Source organism: Papio anubis, chromosome X, assembly GCF_008728515.1.
Source record: "Papio anubis isolate 15944 chromosome X, Panubis1.0, whole genome shotgun sequence".
NCBI lineage: Eukaryota > Metazoa > Chordata > Mammalia > Primates > Cercopithecidae > Papio > Papio anubis.
Genome location: NC_044996.1, coordinates 90,946,477 through 90,963,632, shown reverse-complemented (window position 1 = coordinate 90,963,632; position 17,156 = coordinate 90,946,477). Strand labels below are relative to the sequence as shown.

Here is a 17,156-nt window from a genome sequence, read left to right as displayed (position 1 = left end):
GTGAAACTCTGTCTCAAAAAAAAAAAAAAAAAAAAGGGTAGGACTTGATTACATATCATCGTAGAGCAAATACTGAAAAAGTTCTCTTATGTGCAAGGCCCTGTGGTAGGCACTAGGATATAAATGTGAGGAAACTATTCTATATCCTCACAGAACTTGAAGTTAAATGGGGAGTCAGAAGCAAATAAGTAAGTACAGTAAGGAGAAAACACAGAGGAGGAGAGGATAGTCTGGAAAGGTTTCATGGCAGTGATACCCCTTGAAGGAAGAGTAAGTGTTTGCCTGTCAGGGCACAGGGCATAGTGGTACATTAAGGGAAGTACATGTAATTCAGTATTTCGGGGGATAAGGTCACAGATCTTTATGTATTGACATTGAGTAGTATATAAGACATGTTATTAAGTGCAAAAAGCAAGATGAAAAATATGATGATACAGTTTCACTTATGGAAGAAGCAAAGCCATATTGGTGTCCATATATATGTGTATATAAACACATAACATTTATGAAAGAACATCTACCAAATTGGTAACATTATTCACCTCTGGAGAGGGGAGTGGATGCAGAGGTAGAGATATTGAGGGGGACTCTAAGTATGGTTTGTGTTTTTTAGAAGACTGTTTTCAATTATGTGTTATTAAACATAATAGGGGATAATAAATAAATAATAGAATATTAATAATAAATAAATAATGGAACATTCATACAATGGAATGTTATTCAACCACATAGATATCATTCTCCGAGTCAGTGATTTGCAAACATTCTTTAGACTTGGCATCTCTCACTCCCGCCCCCAGAACCCTTTCTTTTTTTTTATTTTGTTGAGACCGAATCTCGTTCTGTCGCCCAGGCTGGAGTGCAGTGGTGTGATCTCAGCTCACTGCAACCTCTGCTATCTGGGTTCAAGGAGTTTTCATGCCTCAGTCTCCTAAGTAGCTGGGACTATAGGTGCATGCCACCATACCCGGCTAATTTTTTTGTATTTTTAGTAGAGACGGGATTTCACCATGTTGGCCAGGGCTTGTCTCGAATTCCTTATCTCAAGTGATCCGCCTGCCTCGGCCTCCCAAAGTGCTGGGAATACGGATATGAGCCACCGTGCCTGGCCAGGAACCCTTCTTTCAAATAGTTATATAAAATTCAGCTTTTTGGAAAAAGGAGAGCCATTTGGTTTTTAAGTTAGGCTGGAGGACCTGAAGACCTCAACTCTTGTGTTTATGTACATGCATGCTGCAAATAAAGAGGCCTAGAATGCCGTATAGATCCTGGAGTGTTAACAATCACAATCTAGCCAGGTGTGGTGGCACACACCTGTAGTCCAGCTACTCAGGAGGCTGAGGTTAGAAGATCACTTGAGCCCAGGAGTTCAAGGCTGCAGTGAGCTATGATCACACCACTGTACTCCAGCCTGGGCAACAGAGGAGACCCTGTCTCAAAATATAAATAAATAATTTTAAAAATAAAAGCAGGGGCTGGGCGAGGTGGCTCATGCGTGTAATCCTAGCACTTTGGGAGACCGAGACGAGAGGATCACGAGGTCAGGAGATCGAGACTGTCCTGGCTAACACAGTGAAACCCCGTCTCTACTAAAAATACAAAAAAAAAAATTAGCCAGGCGTGGTGGCGGGCGCATAGTCCCAGCTACTTGGGAGGCTGAGGCGGGAGAATGGCGTGTGAACCCGGGAGGCGGAGCTTGCAGTGAGCTGAGATTGCACCACTGCACTCCAGCCTGGGCACAGAGCGAGACTCTGTCTCAAATAAATAAATAAAAGCAAAAAAAAAAATCACAATCTATGAGAGATAACATTATACATGTTTTACAGTATTTTACTTGTAGAGAATACTCAACACTAGGGCTGTATGGTGGGACACTCTCATACGTTGATGATGATGGTAGTATAACTCGAGACATCTGTTTTGGAAAGAGATTTAGTATCATGTGTCAAGAGTTTGTGAAAATGATCACACCCTTTGACCTAGTAACTACACTTCTAAAAATTTGCCCTATGAAATAACCCAGAAGATCTACATAAAAATATGCCTATGTGAGAGTGTTATGTATAATTAGAAACTGAAAATGACTTTAGTATCTTCCATTCTGAAATTTGATGAAATATTATGATGGTCTTAAAATTATATTCAAGGAGACTTTTAAATAACTTTGGAAAAGGCTTGACTTCTGTTGCCATAGATTAGTTTTGCCTTTACCTGAACTTTTTGTTTGTTTGTTGAGACAGTCTCGCTCTGTTGCCTAGGCTGGAGTGCAGTGGCATGATCTCAGCTGACTGCAACGTCCTGAGTTCAAGTGATTCCTTTGCCTCAGCCTCCCGAGTAGCTGGGACTACAGGCCTGCGCCACTACGCCCAGCTAATTTTTGTATTTTTAGTAGAGACAGGGTTTCACCATGTTGGCCGGGCTGGTCTCAAACTCCTGGCCTCAGGTGAGCCCCACCTTGGCCTCCCAAAGTGCCAAGATTACAGGTGTGAGCCACTGCGCCTGGCCCTCCTTTACCTGAACTTCATATGTACTCTTTTTTTTTTTTTTTTTTTTGAGGCAGGGTCTCACTCTGTTGCCCAGGCTGGAGTGCAGTGGCACAATTTCGGCTCACTGCAGCCTTGACCTCCCAGACTCAAGCGATCCTCCCATTTCAGCCCCCTGAGTGCCTGGGACTGCAGGCACACGCCACCACACCCAGCTAATTTTTGTATTTTTTGCAGAGACGGGATTTTACCGTGTTACTCGGGCTGGTCTGAATTGCTGAGCAGAAGTGATCTGCCTGCCTCAGTCTCCCAAAGTGCTGGGATTACAGGTGTGAGCCACCGGGCCCAGTTTATGTGTACTCTTTTATGTCTCCCTTCTTCACTCAGTATAATATCTTTGAGACTTACACATATTATCGTGTATATCAATACTTTGTTCTTTTTTATTACTGTATAGTAATCCATTGTATGAATATACCACAATTTGTTTATTCTTCCATTGATATATATTTGAGTTGTTTCCAGTTTGGGGCTATTATGAATAAAGTAGTTGTTAACATTCTTGTTCATGTCTTTCGGTGGATATATGTACTCATTTCTCTTGGGTAAATACTTAGAAGAAGTGGGATTGCTGTATCATATGGAAAGTGTAATTTAATTTTATAAGAAACTGCCAAATTGTTTTCCAAACTGTACCAATGTACACTCCCACCATCAATGTACTGGAGTTCAGTTACTTCATATCCTTGCCAGTGCTTGATATTGATAGTCTTTTATTTTAGCCATTTTGGTGGATATGTAGTGGTGTCATATTGTGGTTTTATATATGTTTAAGTGCCTTTGGTTTTAATGTTCATACCTTTTGAACCAATAATTTCATTTTTAGGATATTTTCTTAAGAGCATAATCTGAAATCCAGAAAAAAATTTATATAGACAATATATACTCTTTGCTGTATAACTTATAAAAGCCAAATGTGAAAAATTACCTAAGTGTTGTTTATTAGGGAAGAGGTTACATAATTTATGACACATTCATAATGACAAAATATGCAGCCATTCAAAATTACTTACATTAGAGTATTATAATAAAAGCAAGATACAAAATTGTACATAAAGCATACTGTCAACTATAGAAAAATATGTATATTAAAATAGACCAGCTCTACATCAACAAAACAAAGTATATAAAATAATACTGTAAGCCAGGCACAGTGGTTCATGCCTATTATCCCAGCACTTTGGGAAGCTGAGGCGGGAGGATTGTTTGAGGCTAGGAGTTTGAAACCAGCCTGAGCAAAAATAAAAAAATTGGCTGGGCACGGTGGCATACGCCTGTAATCCCAGCACTTTGGGAGGCTGAGGCGGGTGGATCACCTGTGGTCAGGAGTTCGAGACCAGCCTGGCCATCATGGTGAAACCTTGTCTCTACTAAAAATACAAAAGTTAGCTGGGCGTGGTGGCACACACCTGTAATCCCAGCTACTCGGGAGGGTGAGGCAGGAGAATTGCTTGAACCCAGGAGGTGGAGGTTGTAGTGAGCCAAGATCGCACCACTGAACTGAGTGACAGACTCAGTCTCAAATAATAATAATAATAATAGTAGTAGTAAAATAATAAAATTAAAACGTACTGTAAGGAAAGACACCAAAATATATTTGGATGGTGGTACTATGTGATTTTTTCCCCCTTATCCCATTGTATTTTTTTGTAATGATCATGTAATCATTTTAGAATAGCACAAAATATAAGTAAGCTTTAAGTATTCCATATTTTATGTTTCATAATGCTTTCTCCCTGCCTAATCTTTCTGCAAAGTGAAAATTTGCTGTCTTAGGTTTCTTTAAATATTTGATTTCTGATAATTATTTTGATTCCCAAATTATAAATTGTATTAAAAAAACACTCTTATGTTGTTTTTTCTTCTGAAAATCTGATGTTCCAACATCCAGTCCAGGACAGAAGATAAAATAGAGCGATTCAAGAAAGCAGTTGAGTACTATTCCGTCACAACCAAACTCTCTTCACTGCCAGTGGGTCCCTCCTTTCTAGGTAAGGCTTCCATCTGACCTGAAGCTGCTCTGTTCATAGGGGAAACTGAATTGGTCCCTCACGAACTCCAGGACCAGAGCTGAATCACTCGTTCGTGTTGTATTCTCCTACAAGTCATTCGTCATCCCTTTTTGGTAGGCTTTCTCCTTTTGATTTCTATGTCGTAAGAGACGTAACATAAGAAGGGCCCTGGCCAGGTGCAGTGGCTCACGCCTGTAATCCCAGCATTTTGGGAAGCCGAGGCAGGTGGATCACCTGAGGTCAGGAGTTCACAACCAGCCTGGCCAACATGGTGAAATCCCATCTCTATGAAAAATACAAAAAATTAACTGGGTATCATGGCAGGCGCCTGTAATCCTACCTACTCAGGAAGGTGAGGCAGGAGAATCGCTTGAACCCGGGAGGCGGAGGTTGCAGTGAGCCGAGATCATGCCATTGTACTCCAGCATGGACAACAAGAGTGAAATTCCACCTCAAAAAAAAAAAAAAAGCCCTGCTTTCTCAAATTTACAGATGGGGTGCAATGCCATTTCCTTAGCTTGGGCTTCTTCTGATGCCAACCCCCATTCTGGCCTGGTACATGTAAAATAGCCCTGTCTTTGGGGTCTGGCCTGAGTTGGAATTCCGCTTCTGCTAATTACCAGCAAGTGAACCTTGGCAAGTCACATTTGTATGAAATGTGGCTCATGATACCTACTTTATAAGATTCTTATCAGATGAAATAATTTATGTAAGGTTCCCAGCATGGCACATAGTAGCTGTTCAATAAATTGTAACTTATTTATTAATAACACTTTTTCAGGTGATATGGGGTGAGCAGAATATAACACAGTAAAATTATTAGGATTGACTGAAGTATAGCTCTTTCTCTTGGCTTCAGGTTTTCGGAATAACAGGCTTGGAAATCCTCCCCTTCCACAAAATCAAGTGGGCACCATTTCTCCTGGAAAGCCAATGGTAAGCATCCTTTGAGAAACCTGAGACCATTTGATAGCATTAGACTCAGGTTGCTTCCTGATTTTTATAATCTGAGGAGTTAGGGTGATTCAGAGTTATTACACTGTCAAGGCTATATATACTACATTACCTTCTCAACTTACGGCTGGAACACTATGCAAAAAAAGCATCCAAATCAGTAACCACTAATCATTGTGAAAATAAATTAGCTAATATCAGAGAATAGTTCTAGGAGACTTCAACTGTTCATTGTCCTGCCTGTGGAGGATTCTGTTCATACATCACTGTTAGAATCATTTCTCATTATTAAGTAGGTACTTTGTATCTCAACAGTCTCCGCTACTGGCATCATCCACTGTGTCACAACTTCTGAGGGAGCCATCTTGGAGCCTTATAAAATGTTAAATAGCTTTTCTGTCTGTTTTATCGTTTAGTTTTCTCACCAAGTGCCCCAGAAAGTGAAATATCCACCACCATTCCCAGTGGGACCCAGCTCATCTCTTCTCTTCTCCTCCCATGCTTTGGGGGAATCCCATGCTTTTTCTGAGGATCCCATGCTGCAGACCAACCCCTTTGCCAATTGGGCTGTCTCCTATGACTCTTCTGCATCCCAGTTTCCCAATTACCTGCCTTCTAAAGCCTCACCTCCTTTGGGACCAGACTCTTCCCACTCCTCTTCCTCTGATGGTGATGAGCCAAATGGAGCTAGCTCTGAGTAAGTATCTCTGTAGACACCTAAGGAAATAGATTTCTGAGGCATCTGTGTTATTTTGCTTGTTAGATGGGTGGAGGGTGTGGGGAAGTGTAATTCCTGGCTTTCCTCTGTAGTGTTTTGCTCTTAGGAAAGCAAAGCAGGAAAACGTTTTCTATGCTTGCCCACTTCATGCTTATTTGGCCCTGTGCAGATGATAATTTTCAAACACCCAGGCAACTAAGGTAAAAGGCAGCATAGTAGCTAGTTAAGGAAGCCTTCGTATGGGTATTGTGGCTATCATTTCTTAATTTGTGAGGAGGGTAGATTAAATGTCAAAAAAAGAAAAGCATTTATAGAGTGGAAATAGTGGAATCGTTGAGTAAGCAATTACATTGCTTAGTAACTAAGACAGGGTTCTGAGGATTAAAACAGTGGGATTTGTGCTAGCCCATTTGTTGGCAGATTATTCCTCTAAGCAGATTATTCCTGGGAAACAGAGCTGCTTTGAGGTTGTAATTGTGATTATTTTCTTAAAACATAAGCAAACTCTAAACATGGCCTCTTACAAGGTATAAAGGGTCCAGAGTGATTCCCATGACTTTTGATCACTTTGGTTGGTGTCAGATGAAAGAAGCTAGGAAGTCAGTAATGGCCATTGAGAGGAAAGGTACCAGTCCAGTGCTAACCCAGTGTCCTGGCCTCCAAAGGGTTTGTGAGACCCCTTGGGTCCAGAACAGGCATCTTAAGTAGGAATATCTTTATCAATCTCCCTTTTTTTGTTTGACACTGTCTTTCTAAATTTTTTAGTCATATCACAGAAGCATTTCAGCACCAGCCTGAGTGGGGAAATCCCAATCGTGACAGAGGGTCCTGGGCACAGCCTGTTGATACTGGAGTTTCAGAAGTGAGCCTAGGTGATGGTGAGCCCCACATCCCATCTCTGCTGTCTATGTCTACGAGGAACCACATGGATATCACCATTCCACCCTTACCTCCAGTAGCTCCAGAAGTCTTGCGAGTTGCTGAACACAGACACCGGAGGGGTCTCATGTACCCATATATCTACCATGTCCTCACTAAGGTGAGGCAGCACATCAGCACCTACCTCCCTGCTCTTAACACTGTACTTCCTACTTCCTAGGACTGTATGTTACCAGAGAACATTCTGATCATTGGTATATGAAGTTAGAAGAAGAAGGCCATATGCAGTGGGCCCCTCATCATACTAAGGCCTTAGGTGAGGCCAGACTAGCAGGAGTTGGGACTGTGTGGTAAATGAGGCCCCTAGAAGATAAGTGTAATTGTGAGATTTTGAAGTAGATAATGCACCAAGTTGGTGGAATCTGGTTCTAGGGATGAACACAGTCCAAGAGGCTTTATGCCCTTTTCCTTATTTCTTTTTCTACTTCTGCAAAGCTGTTCCCCTCCTCCGGTCTTTTACATATCCATCCTCCAGCAAAATGCCTAACGTGGACTTTCCCCATTCGTTAGCTATAGTCATTGTTGAGACTTTATTTTATTTTATTTTTTGAGACAGAGTCTCGCTCTGTTGCCCAAGCTGGAGTGCAGTGGCACGATATTGGCTCACTGCAACCTCTGCCTCCCAGGTTCAAGCGATTCTCCTGCCTCAGCCTCCTGAGTAGCTGGGACTACAGGTGCCCGCCACCATGCCTGACTAACTTTTGTATTTGTAGTAGAAACGGGATTTCACCTGGTCTTGAACTCCTGACCTCAGGTGATCCGCCCACCTCAGCCTCTCAAAGTGCTGGGATTACAGGCTTGAGCCACCGTGCCGGTCCGTTGAAACTTTAAAAATGAAATATAGCTTATCAGTTAGCTGCAATCAGCTAAGCTTGTTACAGCTTCTTTTTAGTATGAAACTCTGTCTAAATACAAAAAAAAAAATTAGTGGATAGGCCACAGAGGCTACAGTTTATTATTGGTTCTTCTCAGCTCAGTTCTAAACCTTGAGGTAACTCATTTTTTCCTTTTCCCTGGAATGTTCTCTTGTTAGGGTGAAATTAAGATTCCCGTATGTATTGAGGATGAGTGTAACATGGAGCTGCCTCCAGCTGCTCTCTTATTCCGGTCAGCTCGTCAATATGTATATGGAGTTCTTTTTAGTCTGGCAGAGACACAGAGGAAAATGGAACGCTTGGCCATGCGACGGCGGCTACCTGTGGAAGGTAAGTGTAGTTCTAGCTATGACAATTCTCTCAGCACTTGACACAGAGCAGATATGTCTGTTCAGGCACATTGGGTACCTTTGGCTATGCAGTAGTCTTTAAGAAAATGTAACATTCAACAAAATGCATACTGATACTGGGAACACATTAACTTAAGCCCCAATTCTGCAATTATCAAACATTTAGAGTGACTACTACTTATAAATACCTGTAATCCCAGCACTTTGGGAGGCCAAGGCAGGCAGATCACTTAAGCTCAGGAATTCAAGACCAGCCTGGGCAACATGGCAAGACTCCATCACTAGAAAAAATGTTGGGCGCTGTGCCTCATGCCTGTAATCGCAGTACTTTGTGGGGCCGAGGCGAATAGATCACTTGAGTCCAGGAGTTCAAGACCAGCCTGGGCACCATGGAGAAACTCCGCCTCTACTAAAAATCTAAAAAATTAGGCATGGTTGTGTACACGTGTAGTCCCAGCTACTTGGGGGGCTGAGATGGGAGAATTGATTGAGTCTGGGAGGTCAAGACTGCAGTGAGCCCTGATCATGTTACTGTACTCCAGCCTGGGTGACAGAGTGAGACCCTGTCTCAAAAAAAAAAAAGAAAAAAAGAAAAAAAAAAACAGGCCAGGTGCAGTGGCTCATGCCTATAATCCCAGCACTTTGGGAGGCCGAGGCGAGTGGATCTCCTGAGGTCGGGAGTTTGAGACCAGCCTGACCAACATGGATAAACCCCCTTTCTACCAAAAATACAAAATTAGCCAGGCACGGTGGCGCATGCCTGTAATCCTAGCTACTCGGGAGGCTGAGGCAGGAGAATCGCTTGAACTCAGGAGGCGGAGATTGTGGTGAGCTGAGATCGTGCCATTGCACTCCAGCCTGGGCAACAAGAGTGAAACTCCATCTCAGGAAAAAAAAAAAATTAGCTGGGCATGGTGGCATGTGCCTCTAGTCCCAGCTACTTGTAGGGCTGAGGTGGGAGGATTGCTTGACCCTGGGAGGTTGAGGCTGCAGTGAGCTGTGATCGTGCCACTGCACTCCAGCCTGGGTGACAGGAGACCCTGTCTCACATACAAAAAGAAAGAACCATACTGGGCTTTGGGAACATAGAGGTGTATCTAACAGTCTCTCTCCCGTGATTTTTTTGTTTTGGGATTTGAACCTGTAGGTAGTTGGAGACACTGAAGTATTTTAAGCTACACAGTGCCATAGTCAAATTAGTGTGTTCAAAAGAACATTTCTCTGTTTCTGGGAAGATAGAGTTGATCAGATGTACTTTTCCTTAGTCCTCATGCTAAGTACAACTAAAAGCCCAGGACATTATTCATAAAACAAGCACAAGACACTAGAAAGTAGAAATCTTGGGGCCCAAGGAATGACACAGTGGTGCAGTGGTGAGTTCCCTGAATTTTTTTTTGCCTCACATATTCCAGACTGGGTGTGGGACAAACTGGCAGCCCATAAATGTCAACAGCTGCAGACCAGTATAAGCCCCCCACAAAACCTACTTTCTCTGGCCAAAGGACCAGAAAGGAACAACCTAACAACACAAAGATTTTAAAATAATAATCTCTGTACTCCAGCCAAATACCACAGGAAAACTGTGGTCTACCCCCAGCCCTCCCAGCAAAGGCCAAATGAAGAACCTAGACTTCCATACTTACCCAGGCTGTAATGAGGTGCCCCTACCTGCTCCTGCTGGGGAGGGTCAAGGTCAAGTGGGGAGCCAGGACTTCCACTTTCACCTGTCAATAAAGACACAGTATCCCCCTTCACCCACCATAGTGGGGTCAGAAAAGGCCTACTGATACACAAGGTTTAAGTAAGATCCAGAGTCTTTTAAAATAATACCCAAAATGTCGTTTTCAATGGAAAATTTCTCATCATACCTAGGACCAGAAAGATATCAAATTCAGACCTCAAGAAAAGAAAATGAACATAGAGATGATAGAAGTTTGATTATCTGACAAGGATTTCACAACAACCACTATAAAAATGCTTTGATAAACAGTTATAAACATGTTTGACTTTTGCATATCAAAAGAAACAATCAACAGAGTAAATAGCCTACAGAATGGGAAAAATATTTGCAAGCTATGCATTGGACAAAGGGCTAATATTCAGAATCTACAAGGAACTCAACAAGAAAAAAGCAAATAACCCCATTAAAAAGTAGGCAAAGGACAAGAACAGACATTTTACAAAAGAAGACATACAAGTGGCCAACAAATATATGAAAAAATACTCAGCATCACTAGCTATCAGAGAAAGGCATATTAAAACACAATGAGCTGGGTGCAGTGGCTCATGCCTGTAATCCAAGCACTTTGGGAGGCTGAGGCGGGCAGATCACATGAGGCCAGGAGTTTGAGACCAGCCTGGCCAACATGACGAAACCCGTCTCTACTAAAAACACAATAAATTAGCTGGGCATGGCGGCACACACTTGTAATCCTAGCTTCTTGAGGGGGTGGAGGGTGGCGAGAAGGGGAGTGGGGCTGAGGCATGAGAATCGCATGAACCTGGGTGGTGGAGGATGCAGTGAACCAAGTCTAAAACCAACAGATGTTGGCAAGAATGCAGAGAAAAGGGGATGTTTCTATACTGTTGGTAGGAATGTAAATTAGTACAACCTTTATAGAAAATAATACAAAGTTTTCCCAAAGAACTAAAAAATGAACTACCATTCGATCTAGCAATCGCACTACTGGTTATACATTCAAAGGGAAATAAATCATTATATCAAAAAAGATACCTGGGCCAGGCATGGTGGCTCACGTCTGTAATCTCAATACCTAGGGAGGCCCAAGCGGGAAGATGCTTGAGGCCAGGGGTTTGAGACCAGCCTGGGCAACATAGTGAGACTCCATCACTAAAAAAAAAAAAAAATTATTTAATATTGCTGAGCATGGTGCATACCTGTAGTCCCAGCTGTTTCACAGGCTGAGGCCAGAGGATTGCTTGTATCCAGGAGTTTGAGGCTGCAGTGGGCTGTGATCACTCCATTGCACTCCAGCCTGGGTAACAGAGTAAGATCTCTTGTTTTTTCTTTTTTTTTTTTTTTTTTTTTTTTTTTGAGATAGAGTCTTGCTGGCTGGAGTGCAATAGAATGATCTCGGCTCACTGCAAGCTCCACCTCCCAGGTTCACACCATTCTCCTGCCTCAGCCTCCTGAGTAGCTGGGACTACAGGCACCCGCCACCACGCCTGGCTAATTTTTTGTATTTTTAGTAGAGACGGGGTTTCACCGTGTTAGCCAGGATGGTCTCGATCTCCCGACCTCATGATCCGCCTGCCTCGGCCTCCCAAAGTGCTGGGATTGCAGGCGTGAGCCACTGCGCCTAGCCATCTCATCTCTTAAAAAGAAAAGGGAGTACATAAAAACAACACGTCAGACCAGTATCCTTCATCAATATATGTTATGGATTGAGTGTTCCTGTCCCCCGCAATTCATATGTTGAAATCCTAACCCCCAATGTGATGCTATTAGGAGATGGGGCCTTTGGGAGGTAATTAGGTCATGAGTATGGAACCTTCATGAATGAGATTAGTGCCCTTATAAAAGGAACCCCAGATAGCTCTTTCTACTCTCCACTATATGAGGATACAATGAGAAGACAGCCATCTGCAAACCAGGAAGCAGGTTCTCACCAAATGTCTCTGCCAATACCTTGATCTTAGACTTCCCAGCCTCCACAATTGTAAGAAATCAATTTCTGTTGTTTGTAAGCCTCCTAGTCTGTGGTACTTTGTTATAGCAGCCCAAATTGACTAAGACAATATGGATGCAAAAATTCTTAATGAAATATCAGCCAGGGGAATTCAGCTATATATAGAATGAATTACATGCCCTGGCCAAGGCCAAGTAGGATTTATTCCATTGTTGTAAGACTTGTTCAATATCTGAAAAATCTATAAATATAATCCACTAAATAAACAGGCTAAAGAAGAAAAATCATGTGATTATATCAATGGATGCAGAAAAAGCATTTGACAAAATTCAACACTCATTCATGATAAGAACTATCAGGAAACTAAGAACAGAGGGGAACTTCCTCAAGATAAAGAATATCTACAAAGAACCTACAGCTAACATAGAGTCATTCCTTGCCATACATGGGGGATTGGTTCCAGGACCCCCACATATACTAAAATTCACTCATAATCAAGTCCCACAGTAGGTAGGCCCTGCAGAACCTGTGTATATGAAAAGTTGGCCCCTTATATACGTGGGTTTGGCATCATGTGAATTCTGTGTTTTCTGTCAGTGTTTGGTTGAAAAAAATTTGTGCATAAGTGGACCCGTGTAGCTCAAACTTGTGTTCAAGGATCAACTGTACTTAATGGTGAAAGATGTTTTTCTTCTAAAATCAGGAAGAAGGCTAGAATGTCTACTCTTTCCACTGCTCTTCAACATAGTACTAGAAGTTTTAGCCAGACCAGTAAGGCAAGAAAATGAAATAGAAGACATAGACATCAGTAAGGAAGAAATAAAACTGTAATTGCAGGTGGTATATAGTCAGTCTATGTAGAAAATCACAAGGAATCTACAACAAAACTCCTGAAACTAATAAGTGAATTTGTTAAGGTTGCAGGATACAAGATAAATATATAAAAATTGATTACCTTTCTATATATACTAACAATGAATATGTGGAACTGAAACAAAGTACAAGACCATTTACAGTCCTTCCAAAGAAAATGAAATAGTTAAAAATTTAACAAAAGGTGTTCAAAGTCTGTATGCTGAAAGTCACAAAATGCTGATGAAAGAAATCAAAGATCTAAATAAATGGAGAGATACAGATGTTCATGGATTAGAAAACTCAACACAGTAAAGATGTCAGTTCTCCCCAAATTGATAACACAGGTGTGATGCAATTCCTATCCAAATCCCAGCAAGATTCTTTGTAAATATAGGCAAGATGACTCTAATGTTTATGTGGAAAGACAAAGGAATTAAACTAGCTAAAATGATTTTTGAAAAGGAAGAATAAGTTGAAAGCAATTGCTGAACCTGATTGTAAGACTTACTAGGTAGCTACAGTGATTAAGATTGTAGGCCAGGCATGGTGGCTCACGTTTGTAATCCCAGCACTTTGGGAGGCCAAGGTGGGTGGATCCCTTGAGCTCAGGGAATCTCGAGATCAGCCCAGCAACATGGAGAGACCCCATCTCTACTAAAAATACAAAAAATATGTATAGCCAGGTGTGGTGGTGTATTACCTGTGGTCCCAGCTCCTCAAGAGGCTGAGGTGAGAGGATCACTTGAGCCTGGTGGGTAGAGGTTGCAGTGAGCTGAGATCACTCCACTGCACTGTAGTCTCAAGTGCCTGGGATGAGACTTGTCACCTTAAAAAAAGATTATAGGCAGAGGTATTGACACATAGATCAATGGAATACAACAGGCATCCAGCCAGTCCCATAAGGCACTGCTTTTGAGACAGAGTCTCGGCTTCCATTGCTCAGGCTGGGAGCAAGCAGTGGCACGATCTCCGCCATCAAGTAAATCCCTCTGCCTCCCCAGGCTCGGGCACCTCCTGCCTCAGCCTCAACTGGGATTACAGGTGTGAGCCATCATGCCTGGCCAGCAAACTGATTTTTGACAAAGCTGCAAAAGCGTTCTACTGGAGTATGGGATAGTTTTGTTGTTGTTGTTGTTTGTTTTTTATATAAATGGTGTTAGATCAACTGGACATCCATAGTTGAACAAGTACCACATATCTATACTAGTATCTAAAATATATAAAGAACTCTCAAAACTGAACATAACAAAAACAATTTAATTAGAAAATTGGCAAAAGACATGCACAGACATTTCACTGAAGAAGATATACATATGGCAAAGACATGAAAAGATGTTCAACATAGCAGCCATTAGAAAAAAATTAAAACAACAATGAAATATCACTACATACTTACCAAAACGGCAAAGGTGAAGTGATAACACCATATCCCGGAGAGGATGCAGAGAAGCTGGATCACTCATAAATGCTGGCAGGAATGTAAAATGGTGCTGCCATTCTGGAAAATAATTTGTCATTTTCTTTCAAAACTAAAAATAGACTTATACAACTCAGCACTTACACTCTTGGGCATTTATATTGAAGACTTATTTTCATGCAGGAACATATTCACAAGACAGCATTATAACCCCAAACTGGAAGCAACCCAGATATGCTTCAGTGGGTGAATGATTAAACTGTGGTACATCCATGCCATGGAATACTACTCAGTAAAAAAACAGAATGAACTATTGATACATGCAACAACATGGATGGATCTTAAGGGCACATGCTGAGTGAAAATGCCAGGTTCTTTTTTTTTTTTTAAGATGGAATTTCACTTTTGTTGCCCAAGCTGGAGTCCAATGGTGCAATCTTGGCTCATTGCAACCTCTGCCTCCTGGGTTCAAGTGATTCTCCTGCCTCAGCCTCCCGAGTAGCTGGGATTACAGGCATGTGCCACCACACCCAGCTAATTTTGTATTTTTAGTAGAGACAGGGTTTCTCCATGTTGATCGGGCTGGTCTCAAACTCCCAACCTCAGGTGATCCGCCTGCCTCAGCCTCCCAAAGTGCTGCGATTACAGGTGTGAGCCACCACGCCCGGCCAATGCCAGTTTCAAAAGGTCGTATACTATATAATTCCACTTATATGATGTCCTCAAAATGAAAAAATTATAGATGGACAATAGATTAGTGGTTTCCGTAAGTTAGGGATGGTGCTGGAAGTCATTGTTTGTGACTGTAAAGGGTTGGCACAATGAAAATCTTCGTGGTTATGGGTTTGTTCTGTATCTTGATTGCGGTGGTGGTTACACAAATCCATACAACATAGAACTACACACTTACATTGTACCAATGTCACTTTCCTGGCTTTGACGTTGTATTATAATTATTTAAGAGATAACACCATTGGAGAAACTGGGCGAAGGGTACACAGGACCTCTCTCTACTATCTTTGCAACTTCCTGTGAATCTATAATTATTTCAAACTAAAAAATTTGTTTAAATAAGAACATTCTAGTGGTTGTGGAGCATGGGTGTGAGGGAGACCAAACAGGATAAAGGTAGAAACGGTCTTGAGACTCTTGTCAGGTCAAACATAATATTTGAACCGCTGCTGTGAAAGAGAAAACAGGACAGTTAGAAGGGATTATAAGGAGGTAGAATCAGCAAGACTTTGTTAATAACCAGATGTGTAGGACATGGAAAAGAAAGAAGGCTTTGGAGTGATTTCCAAGTCTCTTGCTTGGGTGACTGAATAGATGCTTGACATCTCAAATAGAAGAGGGAGGCCATAGCTGAGGAATCTGAGGTGGAGTAGAAATATATAGAAGCCACGTTTTCCTGCTCTGTTATGCCTTTGTAAATCTTTTTTTTTTTCTTTTGAGATGGAGTTTCGCTCTTGTTGCCCAGGCTGGAGTGCAATGGCACGATCTCAGCTCACCGCAATCTCCGCCTCCCAAGTTCAAGTGATTCTCCTGCCTCAGCCTCCCGAGTAGCTGGGATTACAAGCATGCGCCACCACGCCTAGCTAATTTTGTATTTTTAGTAGAGACGGGGTTTCTCCATGTTGGTCAGGCTGGTCTTGAACTCCTGACCTCAGGTGATCTGCCCACCTCAGCCTCCCAAGGTGCTGGGATTACAGCCGTGAGCCACTGCGCCCAGCCTGCCTTTGTAAATCTGAAAGATGTTGATTTTTTCGAGAATTTTGTGAAATATCTTAATGTCTTTTGGGGTATCTCATTGTGTATTATAAAGCCAGATATTTACATAATTCTTCTTTGTGCTTCTTTCCTTGCCTAGCCTCGTGCATCTACTGAAAAAATAAGATTCAGAGTAACTAAGAAATGTGTGACATTGGACCTTGATTTATTTCTCCAAGTTACTTTTTTTTTTTTTTTTTTTCAGACAAAGTCTCGCTCTGTCGCCCAGGCTGCAGTGTGGTGACTTGATCTTGGCTTACTGCAATATCCGCCTCCCAGGTTCAAGCGATTCTCCTGCCTCTGCCTCCAGAGTAGCTGGGATTACAGGCACCCGCCACTATGCCTGGCTAATTTTGTTTTTTGGTTTTTTTGTTTTGTTTTGTTTTGTTTTGTTTTTGTAGAGACGAGGTTTCACCATATTGGCCAGGCTGGTCTTGAACTCCTGACCTCAAGTGATCTGCCCACCTCGGCCTCCCAAAATGCTGGGATTACAGGCATGAGCCACCACGCCTGGCCTTTTTATTTTATTTTATTTTATTTTATTTTATTTTATTTATTTTATTTTATCTTATCTTATCTTATCTTATCTTATTTTATCTTATTTTATTTTATCTTATTTTATTTTATCTTATTTTATCTTATTTTATTTTATCTTATTTTATGTTATGTTATGTTATGTTATGTTATGTTATGTTATGTTATTTTATGTTATTTTATGTTATTTTATGTTATTTTATTTTTAGAGACAGGATTTCACTCTGTCACCCAGGCTGGAGTGCAGTGGGAAGATCATAGCTCACTGCTGCCTCAAACTCCTAGGCTCAAGGGATACTCCTGCCTCAGCCTCCCAAGTAGCTGGAACTACAGGCACGTGCCACCACACCCAGCTAATTTTTAAACTTTCTGTGGAGGTGGGATCTCTCCATCTTGCCCAGGCTAGTCTTACACTCCTGGGCTCAAGCGATCCTCCTGCCTCAGCCTCCCAAATTGCTGGGATTAAACGTGTAAACCACCACCCCCAGCCCCTTGATTTCTTTATCTGCAAAATGAGCATTTTGTTTTGTGATAATGTATCA

The 17,156-nt window shown here is 41.8% G+C and overlaps 1 protein-coding gene across 3 annotated transcripts in view; it reads left to right on the top strand.

Annotated features, from left to right (window-relative positions):
• FAM120C (family with sequence similarity 120C) overlaps positions 1 to 17,156 on the top strand; it is a 118,138-nt gene that overhangs the window by 49,943 nt on the left and 51,039 nt on the right. For all 3 annotated transcript variants that reach the window (XM_009197678.4, XM_009197677.4, XM_003917761.5), the window contains exons 5-9: positions 4,435 to 4,534; positions 5,415 to 5,491; positions 5,926 to 6,206; positions 6,993 to 7,266; positions 8,200 to 8,371. In XM_009197678.4, the coding sequence (XP_009195942.2) occupies positions 4,435 to 4,534; positions 5,415 to 5,491; positions 5,926 to 6,206; positions 6,993 to 7,266; positions 8,200 to 8,371 (904 nt within the window). The remainder of the gene's footprint in view (positions 1 to 4,434; positions 4,535 to 5,414; positions 5,492 to 5,925; positions 6,207 to 6,992; positions 7,267 to 8,199; positions 8,372 to 17,156) is intronic.